Below are 12,522 nucleotides of genomic sequence, written 5' to 3' on the forward strand. Positions count from 1 at the left end.
GATGGTGGCTGGGGAGGCGGGGGTAAAACCTCGTCTCTCCGGCTTCCATAGCCCCGTGGTGGCAGGTTCGGGGGGACCTGTCACCCGCTTCGAAGGGCAAGGAGGATGGCGCGTATCGTTCCGGCGCGCCTCCCCTAAAGGATGGATGGTGGGTTCACCCACCCCAGTGGTGGAGCCGCTTCGGCGGCTAGCGCAGACGGGGCCGCGGAGGAGTGCGAAAGCGTGCCCGTAGCCCCGTCACCAATGCGCAGGAGGAACAGAGGTGGTTTAGCGGGTATGCTCCCACTAGGGGAGAGAATCTCGCATAACTTCGTGTCCCCCCCGGGGCATGTCGTATGCATAAAGCATTCCCCTCTTTAAAAAAAAAAAAAAAAGGTTAGGTTAGGTTAGGTTAGGTTAGGTTAGGTTAGGTTGGTTAGGTTAGGTTAGGTTCCCCACCAACGGTTCCCGCCTTGTCGTGGCGGTGGGGCTCTAGTAACCGTGGCTGCCTCCCACGGTGAAGCTAAGAGGAACCAGGGTCGGCCTAGCGTGCAGGACCGGCTGTCTTGGGCCGGACTGGGCTGGTCTAGCGTGCAGGGCCGACCCACCCGGAGGAGGCTGCCAGAGGCGGACTGTGGGGTCCGCTTCGGAGCATGCCTGGAGGTGGGGCCGCGGGGGGTGCGGGTGGGTACTGGTTTATCCTGCCCCCTGCAGCCCTCGTGGCCGGATGTGTATGGTGGGGCCGCGGAGGGGTACTGGCATACCCAGCCCCTCTGCGGCCCGTAGGGTCAACGGCGGGGCCCGACATCGGACCCGCCGATGGTGGCTGGGGAGGCGGGGGTAAAACCTCGTCTCTCCGGCTTCCATAGCCCCGTGGTGGCAGGTTCGGGGGGACCTGTCACCCGCTTCGAAGGGCAAGGAGGATGGCGCGTATCGTTCCGGCGCGCCTCCCCTAAAGGATGGATGGTGGGTTCACCCACCCCAGTGGTGGAGCTGCTTCGGCGGCTAGCGCAGACGGGGCCGCGGAGGAGTGCGAAAGCGTGCCCGTAGCCCCGTCACCAATGCGCAGGAGGAACAGAGGTGGTTTAGCGGGTATGCTCCCACTAGGGGAGAGAATCTCGCATAACTTCGTGTCCCCCCCGGGGCATGTCGTATGCATAAAGCATTCCCCTCTTTAAAAAAAAAAAAAAAAAAAAAAGGTTAGGTTAGGTTAGGTTAGGTTAGGTTAGGTTCCACGGACCTGCTCGGTTGTCCGAGTGGGCGGAGAGGTGAACTCCGACGTGGCGCGTCCCCGGGTGGTGGATAGGGGAACGCCCCGGCCTTCTGCCGGGGTAGGGCTTCGGCCCCGCGAACCAAACGCCAACAAACCCGTAAGTCCGCACTGAGCGGAAACGGGGGCCCTGCGCTTATCGTGGGGCCGCGAGGAAGAAAACCTCTATAAAAAATTACCCTCAGGGGGGGGTGGGGGTTAGGTAGGGCGGGGGGGGTTTTTCCGCGGGGCTACACCGGATAGGGCCACCCATACCGGGCAGGCCCGCGGAAAAATTGGGGAGGGCGGCCCCGGCGTGCACTAACCTGCCGTCGGGGGGGGTGGGGGGGGCATCCGTCCGCAACTAGGGAGGGTACGTCGACCTCCCTAGAAGTTCCGTAGACCTAGTGGCTTTGGGGGGGCTTTTTCTTTTTTGTTTGTTTTTTCTTGCATTTTTTGTTTTGGTCTTTTATATTTTTGGTTATGTTTTGTTTGTTAAGGGGAATTCCGCAACGACCCCGTAGAAGCGGCGCTATGGGTATGCGGGGCCACTAGGAGCGGAGCGCTTGCCTTAGCCGGCCGGCGCGCGAGAAAGGAAAACTCTATAAAAACCCGACAGTAAAGTCGTTAAAACCTACAGACACCTGGCGACCTCTGTAGTAAGAAGCCCCATTATCCGGAACGGGCGTCACCCGGTGGTGGAGTGTATATCGTCCCATAATCGTGGGAACAAGTATGGAAATAAAAGAAAACAAAAGTAAAGAGGAGGGGAACGTGTTGAAGGAGTTGACGAAGGAGTTGAGGGTTGTGCTTACGCGCACCCCGACACCGGTAGGGCCTCAGGCCGACAGGAGGGTTTCGGAGTCCGATTCGGACGCGGCGGCGAGCATGGCGTCCGCTGCCAGTCGTGTTGGGTCCCTGGAAGTATTGAACCGGGACGATCTCGGTAGGTTTTGGAGTGAGGGTCGCGGGCAAAAGCGCCCCAGTGAGGTAGATATGGCAGGCTGGTCTGATGAGGAAAGGTCAGAGGCATCAGTCTGCAGAGGGCCTCGTACAGAAAAGAGGGCCCAGGCAAAAGCAGCTAGGCAGAGGGCTGAGGAAGACCTCGCCAGGGAGGCAAATATCGCCCGCTTTCGGCGGGAGACCCGGGCTAAGCTGTTTCCGGAGCCCAAGCAGAGGATGGAAGAGAGGGGGGCAGCCCAGCTGCAGGAGCAAGTAAAGGAGGACTTGGAGGTCATCACCAAGGTAGCCACCAAGTCCTCCAACCTGAAGGGTACATTCGTGCGGACCCTTAAGGACGCCGCGGCATCTATTAAGGAAGCCGTGGAAGTCCTCGGGGCCCGCACAGTCACGGAAGAGACGCGGCACTTGCAGGCGGACAACGCCCGCCTAAGAGCCGAGATGGCCAGCCTCCGCAAGGAGCTGGCAGAACTACGGGAGGAAATGCAGAGAGGGCGGACACAAGGTCCCGCCCCCACAGCCACGGACATGACCGCGGAGGCCGCCCCTACAGGGCCCTCCCAACTAGAGGAGATCTGTCGGACGGTGATGGTCCAGGTGGGCGGGATGTTAAATGCCCGCCTGGCCTCGTTTGAAGACAGGCTCCTCCCGGAGAAAAGATTGCGGCCGCCGCTGGCGGCCGACAAGAGAAACAGCGGACGCTCTTACGCGGCGGCGCTCTCGGGGCCAGCACCGGTATCAGCACCGGTGCCAACTCCACGAGTACAGGGCAAGGCGCCCCCAGCGCCGCCAGCCAAACCTGGCGCCAGCGGGCTCCCGCGGCAGGCGCCCGGTTTGTCCACGCAGCGCCCTGCGGCGTCCGCACAAATTCAAATTCGTCCGTCCCAAGCCCAAGCGCGGGCTACAAAAGGAGGCAATTCTTCTACCCCGCATTCGGAGGGGGAGAAGAGAAAAAAGAAAAAGAAGAAGAAGAAGAAAACAAAAAGTAGTCCTCCACAGGGGCATCAGCAGCCGCCGCAGCCGCCGCAGCTTATTGAGTTCCCGTGGATTAAGGTGGGGCCTAAAAAGCGGCCCGACGCAAAGAGTCGCGCCCGTAAGCTCCAAGCACCCCAGACGTCAGCAGTCGTCCTGACGTTGCAACCGGGGGCGGAAGAGAAGGGCGCGACCTATGCGAAGGTGATTGCCGCGGCAAAAGAAAAAATTGACGTGGCAGAATTCGGTGGCCAGGGGGTCCGACTTCGAAAGGCAGCCAATGGAGGCCGCCTTTTCGAATTCCCAGGGGCCTCCAGTGGTGAAAAGGCGGACTCCCTGGCTCAAAAGCTGCGGGAGGTCTTAGGTAGCGAAGTCGTCCGGGTCTCCAGGCCCATGAAAATGGCTAGCCTACGGGTTACGGGTCTGGACGACTCCGTTACCAGTGCCGAGGTGGTCGCCGCTGTTGCGGCGGCAGGAGTATGTCCAGCGGAACAAGTGCGGGCTGGAGGAATAAACGCCGGCCGCGACGGACTTGGGTCAATCATTGTTACCTGTCCCGTCGCAGCTGCGAAAAAAATTGTAGAGGGCGGAAGGCTGCTCGTGGGCTGGGTGTCCGCGCAGATTCAGCTTCTGGACGCCCGGCCCCTTATGTGCTATAAGTGTCACGAACGTGGGCACACGGTGGGCCAATGCAGCGAAGAGGTTGATCGCAGCGCTTTGTGTTACCGTTGCGGTCAACCGGGCCACAAGGCCCGCGAGTGCTCCGCGGCACTGTGCTGCGCGGTTTGCACTGCCGCTGGCAGGCCGGCAGGCCACCGCGCGGGCAGCAGAGCCTGCGTCTCCCCACCCAAGGGGAAAAAGAAGGGAGGAAAAGGCAGTTCGAGCCAGGTGGCCGGTCAGTCTTCTTCCTCGCCCCAGGCGGTAGCGCCAGTGGCTGAGGAGGTTCCAATGGTCGAAGGTTAAGAATGGACTTGAACCTCCTCCAGGCTAATATCAACCACTCCGCCAGAGCTCAAGACTTATTGTTCCAGAGCATGGCGGAGTGGGGGATCCACATCGCAGTGGTAGCTGAGCCCTACCGCGTCCCGTTAGGGGATGATTGGGTGGGGGACGTAGATGGTGTCGTGGCTTTGACGTCCCGGTCCATGGTGGGATCTCCGGCCTTCGCCAACGTTGTCCGAGGCCGGGGATACGTCTCCGCTCTTGTCGGCGACATCATGGTGGTCGGGGTGTACTTCTCGCCGAACCGGAGCCTCGCCGACTTTGAAGAGTTTATAGAAGAAGTCGGCGTTCTCATAGGCAGAAGTCACTCCGCCCGCGTGCTCGTCGCCGGAGACCTCAACGCCAAGTCAACGGCTTGGGGGTGCCCGGCGACGGATCCGCGCGGACAAGAGCTGGAGGAGTGGGCGACGGCGACCGGACTCACGGTCCTGAACCAGGGGTCGGTTAATACGTGCGTCCGACGCCAGGGCGGCTCAATAGTAGACGTCACTTTTGCCGGTGCCGCTCTGGCACGACGTATTCGGGGCTGGGAGGTGCTGGAGAACGTGGAGACACTGTCGGACCATCTTTACATAAGGTTCGTTGTCTCCACGACTCCGGCCAACCCCACGGGCCCAAGCCGACCCTTGCGGGGGGATGGTCCCCGCTGGTCGCTGCCACGCATGGACCGCGACTTCCTTGTTGAGGTTGCCCTTGTTGAGGCGTGGTTCTCCGCACCGCGTGAGGACAACGTCACCGACGCTGTACAGGAGGCGGAGCGCCTCGGTGCTGCCATGACGCGCATTTGCGACGGCGCCATGCCGAGAGTGCGTTCCGCCCCCTCGAGGCAAGCGGCGTATTGGTGGTGTGCGGAGGTCGCCTCACTGCGCCGCTCATGTGTGGCGGCGCGGCGCCAATACACCCGCTGCCGTCGTCGAAGAAGGCACAACTTGGCCGAAGAAGAGCGACTCTACTCCCTCTACAGAGAGGCGGTAAAGGCTCTGCGGACGGCCATCGGTGTGGCCAAAGACAGGGCCAACGACGAGATGCTGGGGACTCTGGATAGAGATCCGTTCGGGAGGCCCTATAAGATGGTTCGGAATAAGCTTCGGTCCAGGGGTCCTCCCATTACCCGGAGTCTTCAGCCTCTCGTCGTGGAGTCGGTGGTCGCGGCGCTGTTTCCGCAAAGAGCCGAACACGAGGCGCCCTGCATGGCGCCTCCAACTGTAGAGGGAGAAGAGAGCCTAGGCGCGCCACCGGTCACGGAGGCCGAGCTCGGGGCGGCGGTGATGCGCATGCGCGCGAAAAATACCGCCCCAGGCCCTGATGGCATCCCCGGTCGCGCCTGGGCGCTGGCACTAGGGCCACTCGAACAGTGGGTTCGGGCTTTGTTCTGCGCCTGTCTAGAGCAGGGTCAGTTTCCGGGAGAATGGAAGAAGGGAAAGCTGGTCCTGCTCAGGAAGGATGGACGCCCGGCAAACGAGCCGTCGGCGTACCGACCGATCGTGTTGCTGGACGAGGTGAGTAAACTTTTTGAGCGTGTGATCGCTGATCGCCTCGTCCACCACTTGGAGACGGTGGGGCCGCACCTCAGCGCCAACCAGTATGGCTTCCGCAGGGGCAAATCCACCATCGACGCAATAGCGCGGGTGAAGGCCCTTGCGGACAGTGCGGTATCCCGGGGGGAGGTGTTGGTGGCGATATCTATTGACATCTCGAACGCCTTCAACACCTTGCCCTGGAGCTGCATCAAGGAGGCGCTGAGGTACCACACGGTCCCCCGGTACCTTCGGAGGATCGTGGCGGCCTACCTCTCCGAGCGATCGGTCGGGTACCCTACCAGCGGTGGCTGGTCAGAGAGGGAGATGTCGTGCGGTGTTCCACAGGGGTCGGTTCTTGGGCCCCTCCTGTGGAACATCGGGTACGACTGGGTCCTGCGCGGGGCCGTCCCGAGGGGTGTTAACGTCGTATGCTACGCCGACGACACCCTCGTGACGGCCTGTGGCAGCACGGACAGGGAGGCTCGAAGCAGAGCAACAGCCGGCGTGGCCCAAATAGTGGCCAGAATCCGAGGACTGGGATTGGAGGTAGCCTTACACAAATCTGAGGCCCTATACTTTCATGGGCCTCGAAGAGCGCCTCCAGCCCAGTCCGGAGTCGTGGTTGGCGGAGTTTCCATCGGCGTCGGGAGCACAATGAAATACTTAGGTCTTGTTCTCGACAGCCGATGGAACTTCGAGGAGCACTTTCGGCGTCTCGTCCCAAAGCTCGTGGGAGCGGCTAGAGCCCTCAGTAGGCTCCTGCCGAACTTGGGCGGACCGAGCTCGCGGTGTCGCCGCCTTTACACAGGTGTGGTGCGATCCATGGCGCTCTACGGAGCGCCTATTTGGTCGGACGCTCTGACCGCCCGTACTAGGGCCCTTTTACGTGGGCCCCAGAGAATCATGGCGGTCAGAGTGATCCGAGGATATCGCACCATATCATGTGAGGCGGCCTGTGTGTTGGCGGGGACGCCGCCCTGGGATTTGGACGCCGAAGTGCTCGCCGGTGTTTACTGGCGGCGAGCGGATGCCCGTCTCCGGGGAGAACCCCCTCCCCCAGTGCAGGAACGTACGTGGCGGCAGGCGGCAGAGGCCGAACTTGTCGTTCAGTGGCAGGAGCGGCTGTTAACGCCGTCTGCCGGCCACCGCACAATTGAGGCGGTCCGGCCCGTCCTCGAGCTATGGACGGGCCGGAAGCACGGAGCTCTCTCTTTCCACCTGGTGCAGATCCTGTCGGGGCACGGTTGCTTCGGCAGGTATCTGTGCAGGGTGGCGAGACGAGAGCCCACCGAGGAGTGTCACGAGTGCGGCCACGTGGAAGACACAGCGCAACATACGCTGGAGTCATGCACTCATTGGTCGACCCAGCGGGCCGCACTCGTGGCGGCAATAGGGACTGACCTCTCGCTGCCCGCCGTCGCTAATGCCATGGCGAGCAGCGACAGTTCGTGGCAAGCCGTCGCCTCCTTTTGCGAGGAGGTGATGACGCAAAAGGAGGCGGCTGAGCGGCGGCGGGAGGACGACGCAGTTGGCAATCCTCTCCGCCGCCGCAGGGCCGGGCGCAGGCAGCGTGCCCAAGACCGCCGCATGCCCCCATAGTGGCAGGGCTCCGGGCGGTGGACCTGAGATAGCCATCGCCCGCCGAGCGTCAAAATTGATCTCGAGGTGGAAGGCGCACTGTAATGTTCCCGGTGCGCCTTACATGAAGTTCGGGGACCCCAGGTCCCCACAAAGGAGGGTCTGCTTTGTCGGACGGCGCTGACCGGGTCGCGGAAGATTGCGCAAGTGTTCCCGTGACCCGGTCACCAGGCGCGTGGCGGAACATCGTTGGGTTTTTAGTGGGTATTCCGGCCACTTCTTCTTGGCCGGCGAGTCCCACATACCCTCCCGGAAACGGGAGGGATGCGGAAATGCATTTTCCCAACGTAAAAAAAAAAAAAAAAAAAAAAAAAAAAAAAAAGGTTAGGTTAGGTTAGGTTAGGTTAGGTTAGGTTAGGTTCCACGGACCTGCTCGGTTGTCCGAGTGGGCGGAGAGGTGAACTCCGACGTGGCGCGTCCCCGGGTGGTGGATAGGGGAACGCCCCGGCCTTCTGCCGGGGTAGGGCTTCGGCCCCGCGAACCAAACGCCAACAAACCCGTAAGTCCGCACTGAGCGGAAACGGGGGCCCTGCGCTTATCGTGGGGCCGCGAGGAAGAAAACCTCTATAAAAAATTACCCTCAGGGGGGGTGGGGGTTAGGTAGGGCGGGGGGGGGTTTTTCCGCGGGGCTACACCGGATAGGGCCACCCATACCGGGCAGGCCCGCGGAAAAAATTGGGGAGGGCGGCCCCGGCGTGCACTAACCTGCCGTCGGGGGGGGTGGGGGGGGCATCCGTCCGCAACTAGGGAGGGTACGTCGACCTCCCTAGAAGTTCCGTAGACCTAGTGGCTTTGGGGGGGCTTTTTCTTTTTTGTTTGTTTTTTCTTGCATTTTTTGTTTTGGTCTTTTATATTTTTGGTTATGTTTTGTTTGTTAAGGGGAATTCCGCAACGACCCCGTAGAAGCGGCGCTATGGGTATGCGGGGCCACTAGGAGCGGAGCGCTTGCCTTAGCCGGCCGGCGCGCGAGAAAGGAAAACTCTATAAAAACCCGACAGTAAAGTCGTTAAAACCTACAGATACCTGGCGACCTCTGTAGTAAGAAGCCCCATTATCCGGAACGGGCGTCACCCGGTGGTGGAGTGTATATCGTCCCATAATCGTGGGAACAAGTATGGAAATAAAAGAAAACAAAAGTAATGAGAAGGAGAACGTGTTGAAGGAGATGACGAAGGAGGTGAGGGTTGTGCTTACGCGCACCCCGACACCGGTAAGGCCTCAGGCCGACAGGAGGGTTTCGGAGTCCGACTCGGACGCGGCGGCGAGCATGGCGTCCGCTGCTAGTCGTGTTGGGTCCCTGGAGATATTGAACCGGGACGATCTCGGTCGGTTCTGGAGTGAGGGTCGCGGGCAAAAGCGCCCCAGCGAGGTAGATCTGGCAGGCTGGTCTGATGAGGAAAGGTCGGAGGCATCAGTTTGTAGAGAGCCTCGTACAGAAAAGAGGGCCCAGGCGAAAGCAGCTAGGCAGAGGGCTGAGGAAGACCTCGCCAGGGAGGCAAATATCGCCCGCTTTCGGCGGGAGACCCGGGCTAAGCTGTTTCCGGAGCCCAAGCAGAGGATGGAAGAGAGGGGGGCAGCCCAGCTGCAGGAACAAGTTAAGGAGGACTTGGAGGTCATCACCAAGGTAGCCACCAAGTCCTCCAACCTGAAGGGTACATTCGTGCGGACCCTTAAGGACGCCGCGGCATCTATTAAGGAAGCCGTGGAAGTCCTCGGGGCCCGCACAGTCACGGAAGAGACGCGGCACTTGCAGGCGGACAACGCCCGCCTAAGAGCCGAGATGGCCAGCCTCCGCAAGGAGCTGGCAGAGCTACGGGAGGAAATGCAGAGAGGGCGGACACAAGGTCCCGCCCCCACAGCCACGGACATGACCGCGGAGGTCGCCCCTACAGGGCCCTCCCAACTAGAAGAGATCTGTCGAACGGTGATGGTCCAGGTGGGCGGGATGTTAAATGCCCGCCTGGCCTCGTTTGAAGACAGGCTCCTCCCGGAGAAAAGATTGCGGCCGCCGCTGGCAGCCGACAAGAGAAACAGCGGACGCTCTTACGCGGCGGCGCTCTCGGGGCCAGCACCGGTATCAGCACCGGTGCCAGCTCCACGAGTACAGGGCAAGGCGCCCCCAGCGCCGCCAGCCAAACCTGGCGCCAGCAGGCTCCCGCGGCAGGCGCCCGGTTCGTCCACGCAGCGCCCTGCGGCGTCCGCACAAATTCGTCCGTCCCAAGCCCAAGCGCGGGCTACAAAAGGAGGCAATTCTTCTACCCCGCTTTCGGAGGGGGAGAAGAGAAAAAAGAAAAAGAAGAAGAAGAAGAAGACAAAAAGTAGTCCTCCACAGGGGCATCAGCAGCCGCCGCAGCCGCCGCAGCTTATTGAGTTCCCGTGGATTAAGGTGGGGCCTAAAAAGCGGCCCGACGCAAAGAGTCGCGCCCGTAAGCTCCAAGCACCCCAGACGTCAGCAGTCGTCCTGACGTTGCAACCGGGGGCGGAAGAGAAGGGCGCGACCTATGCGAAGGTGATTGCCGCGGCAAAAGAAAAAATTGACGTGGCGGAATTCGGTGGCCAGGGGGTCCGACTTCGAAAGGCAGCCAATGGAGGCCGCCTTTTCGAATTCCCAGGGGCCTCCAGTGGTGAAAAGGCGGACTCCCTGGCTCAAAAGCTGCGAGACGTCTTAGGTAGCGAAGTCGTCCGGGTCTCCAGGCCCATGAAAATGGCTAGCCTACGGGTTACGGGTCTGGACGACTCCGTTACCAGTGCCGAGGTGGTCGCCGCTGTTGCGGCGGCAGGAGTATGTCCAGCGGAACAAGTGCGGGCTGGAGGAATAAACGCCGGCCGCGACGGACTTGGGTCAATCATTGTTACCTGTCCCGTCGCAGCTGCGAAAAAAATTGTAGAGGGCGGAAGGCTGCTCGTGGGCTGGGTGTCCGCGCAGATTCAGCTTCTGGACGCCCGGCCCCTTATGTGCTTTAAGTGTCACGAACGTGGGCACACGGTGGGCCAATGCAGCGTAGAGGTTGATCGCAGCGCTTTGTGTTACCGTTGCGGTCAACCGGGCCACAAGGCCCGCGAGTGCTCCGCGGCACTGTGCTGCGCGGTTTGCACTGCCGCTGGCAGGCCGGCAGGCCACCGCGCGGGCAGCAGAGCCTGCGTCTCCCCACCCAAGGGGAAAAAGAAGGGAGGAACAGGCAGTTCGAGCCAGGTGGCCGGACAGTCTTCTTCCTCGCCCCAGGCGGTAGCGCCAGTGGCTGAGGGGGTTCCAATGGTCGAGGGTTAAGAATGGACCTGAATCTCCTCCAGGCTAATATCAACCACTCCGCCAGAGCTCAAGACTTATTGTTCCAGAGTATGGCGGAGTGGGGGATCCACATCGCAGTGGTAGCCGAGCCCTACCGCGTCCCGTCAGGGGATGATTGGGTGGGGGACATAGATGGTGTCGTGGCTTTGACGTCCCGGTCCATGGTGGGATCTCCGGCCTTCGCCAACGTTGTCCGAGGCCGGGGATACGTCTCCGCTCTTGTCGGCGACATCATGGTGGTCGGGGTGTACTTCTCGCCGAACCGGAGCCTCGCCGACTTTGAAGAGTTTATAGAAGAAGTCGGCGTTCTCATAGGCAGAAGTCACTCCGCCCGCGTGCTCGTCGCCGGAGACCTCAACGCCAAGTCAACGGCTTGGGGGTGCCCGGCGACGGATCCGCGCGGACAAGAGCTGGAGGAGTGGGCGACGGCGACCGGACTCACGGTCCTGAACCAGGGGTCGGTTAATACGTGCGTTCGGCGCCAGGGCGGCTCAATAGTAGACGTCACTTTTGCCGGTGCCGCTCTGGCACGACGTATTCGGGGCTGGGAGGTGCTGGAGAACGTGGAGACACTGTCGGACCATCTTTACATAAGGTTCGTTGTCTCCACGACTCCGGCCAACCCCACGGGCCCAAGCCGACCCTTGCGGGGGGATGGTCCCCGCTGGTCGCTCCCACGCATGGACCGCGACTTCCTTGTTGAGGTTGCCCTTGTTGAGGCGTGGTTCTCCGCACCGCGTGAGGACAACGTCACCGACGCCGTACAGGAGGCGGAGCGCCTCGGTGCTGCCATGACGCGCATTTGCGACGGCGCCATGCCGAGAGTGCGTTCCGCCCCCTCGAGGCAAGCGGCGTATTGGTGGTGTGCGGAGGTCGCCTCACTGCGCCGCTCATGTGTGGCGGCGCGGCGCCAATACACCCGCTGCCGTCGTCGAAGAAGGCACAACCTGGCCGAAGAAGAGCGACTCTACTCCCTCTACAGGGAGGCGGTAAAGGCTCTGCGGACGGCCATCAGTGTGGCCAAAGACAGGGCCAACGACGAGATGCTGGGGACTCTAGATAGAGATCCGTTCGGGAGGCCCTATAAGATGGTTCGGAATAAGCTTCGGTCCAGGGGTCCTCCCATTACCCGGAGTCTTCAGCCTCTCGTCGTGGAGTCGGTGGTCGCGGCGCTGTTTCCGCAAAGAGCCGAACACGAGGCGCCCTGCATGGCGCCTCCAACTGTAGAGGGAGAAGAGAGCCTAGGCGCGCCACCGGTCACGGAGGCCGAGCTCGGGGCGGCGGTGATGCGCATGCGCGCGAAAAATACCGCCCCAGGCCCTGATGGCATCCCCGGTCGCGCCTGGGCGCTGGCACTAGGGCCGCTCGAACAATGGGTTCGGGCTTTGTTCTGCGCCTGTCTCGAGCAGGGTCAGTTTCCGGGAGAATGGAAGAAGGGAAAGCTGGTCCTGCTCAGGAAGGATGGACGCCCGGCAAACGAGCCGTCGGCGTACCGACCGATCGTGTTGCTGGACGAGGTGAGTAAACTTTTTGAGCGTGTGATCGCTGCTCGCCTCGTCCACCACTTGGAGACGGTGGGGCCGCACCTCAGCGCCAATCAGTATGGCTTCCGCAGGGGCAAATCCACCATTGACGCAATAGCGCGGGTGAAGGCCCTTGCGGACAGTGCGGTATCCCGGGGGGAGGTGTTGGTGGCGATATCTATTGACATCTCGAACGCCTTCAACACCTTGCCCTGGAGCTGCATCAAGGAGGCGCTGAGGTACCACACGGTCCCCCGGTACCTTCGGAGGATCGTGGCGGCCTACCTCTCCGAGCGATCGGTCGGGTACCCTACCAGCGGTGGCTGGTCAGAGAGAGAGATGTCGTGCGGTGTTCCACAGGGGTCGGTTCTTGGGCCCCTCCTGTGGAAC

The 12,522-nt window shown here is 61.6% G+C and overlaps 1 protein-coding gene across 1 annotated transcript; it reads left to right on the top strand.

Moving 5' to 3' along the window:
• Positions 1–1,963: 1,963 nt before the first annotated feature.
• Positions 1,964–4,123, top strand: LOC123721417. The gene has a single exon (XM_045680118.1). The coding sequence runs from the start codon at positions 1,964–1,966 to the stop codon at positions 4,121–4,123; it is 2,160 nt and encodes a 719-aa protein (XP_045536074.1).
• Positions 4,124–12,522: the final 8,399 nt, after the last annotated feature.

The sequence above is a fragment of the Papilio machaon genome, chromosome 11 (assembly GCF_912999745.1).
Source record: "Papilio machaon chromosome 11, ilPapMach1.1, whole genome shotgun sequence".
Lineage (NCBI taxonomy): Eukaryota > Metazoa > Arthropoda > Insecta > Lepidoptera > Papilionidae > Papilio > Papilio machaon.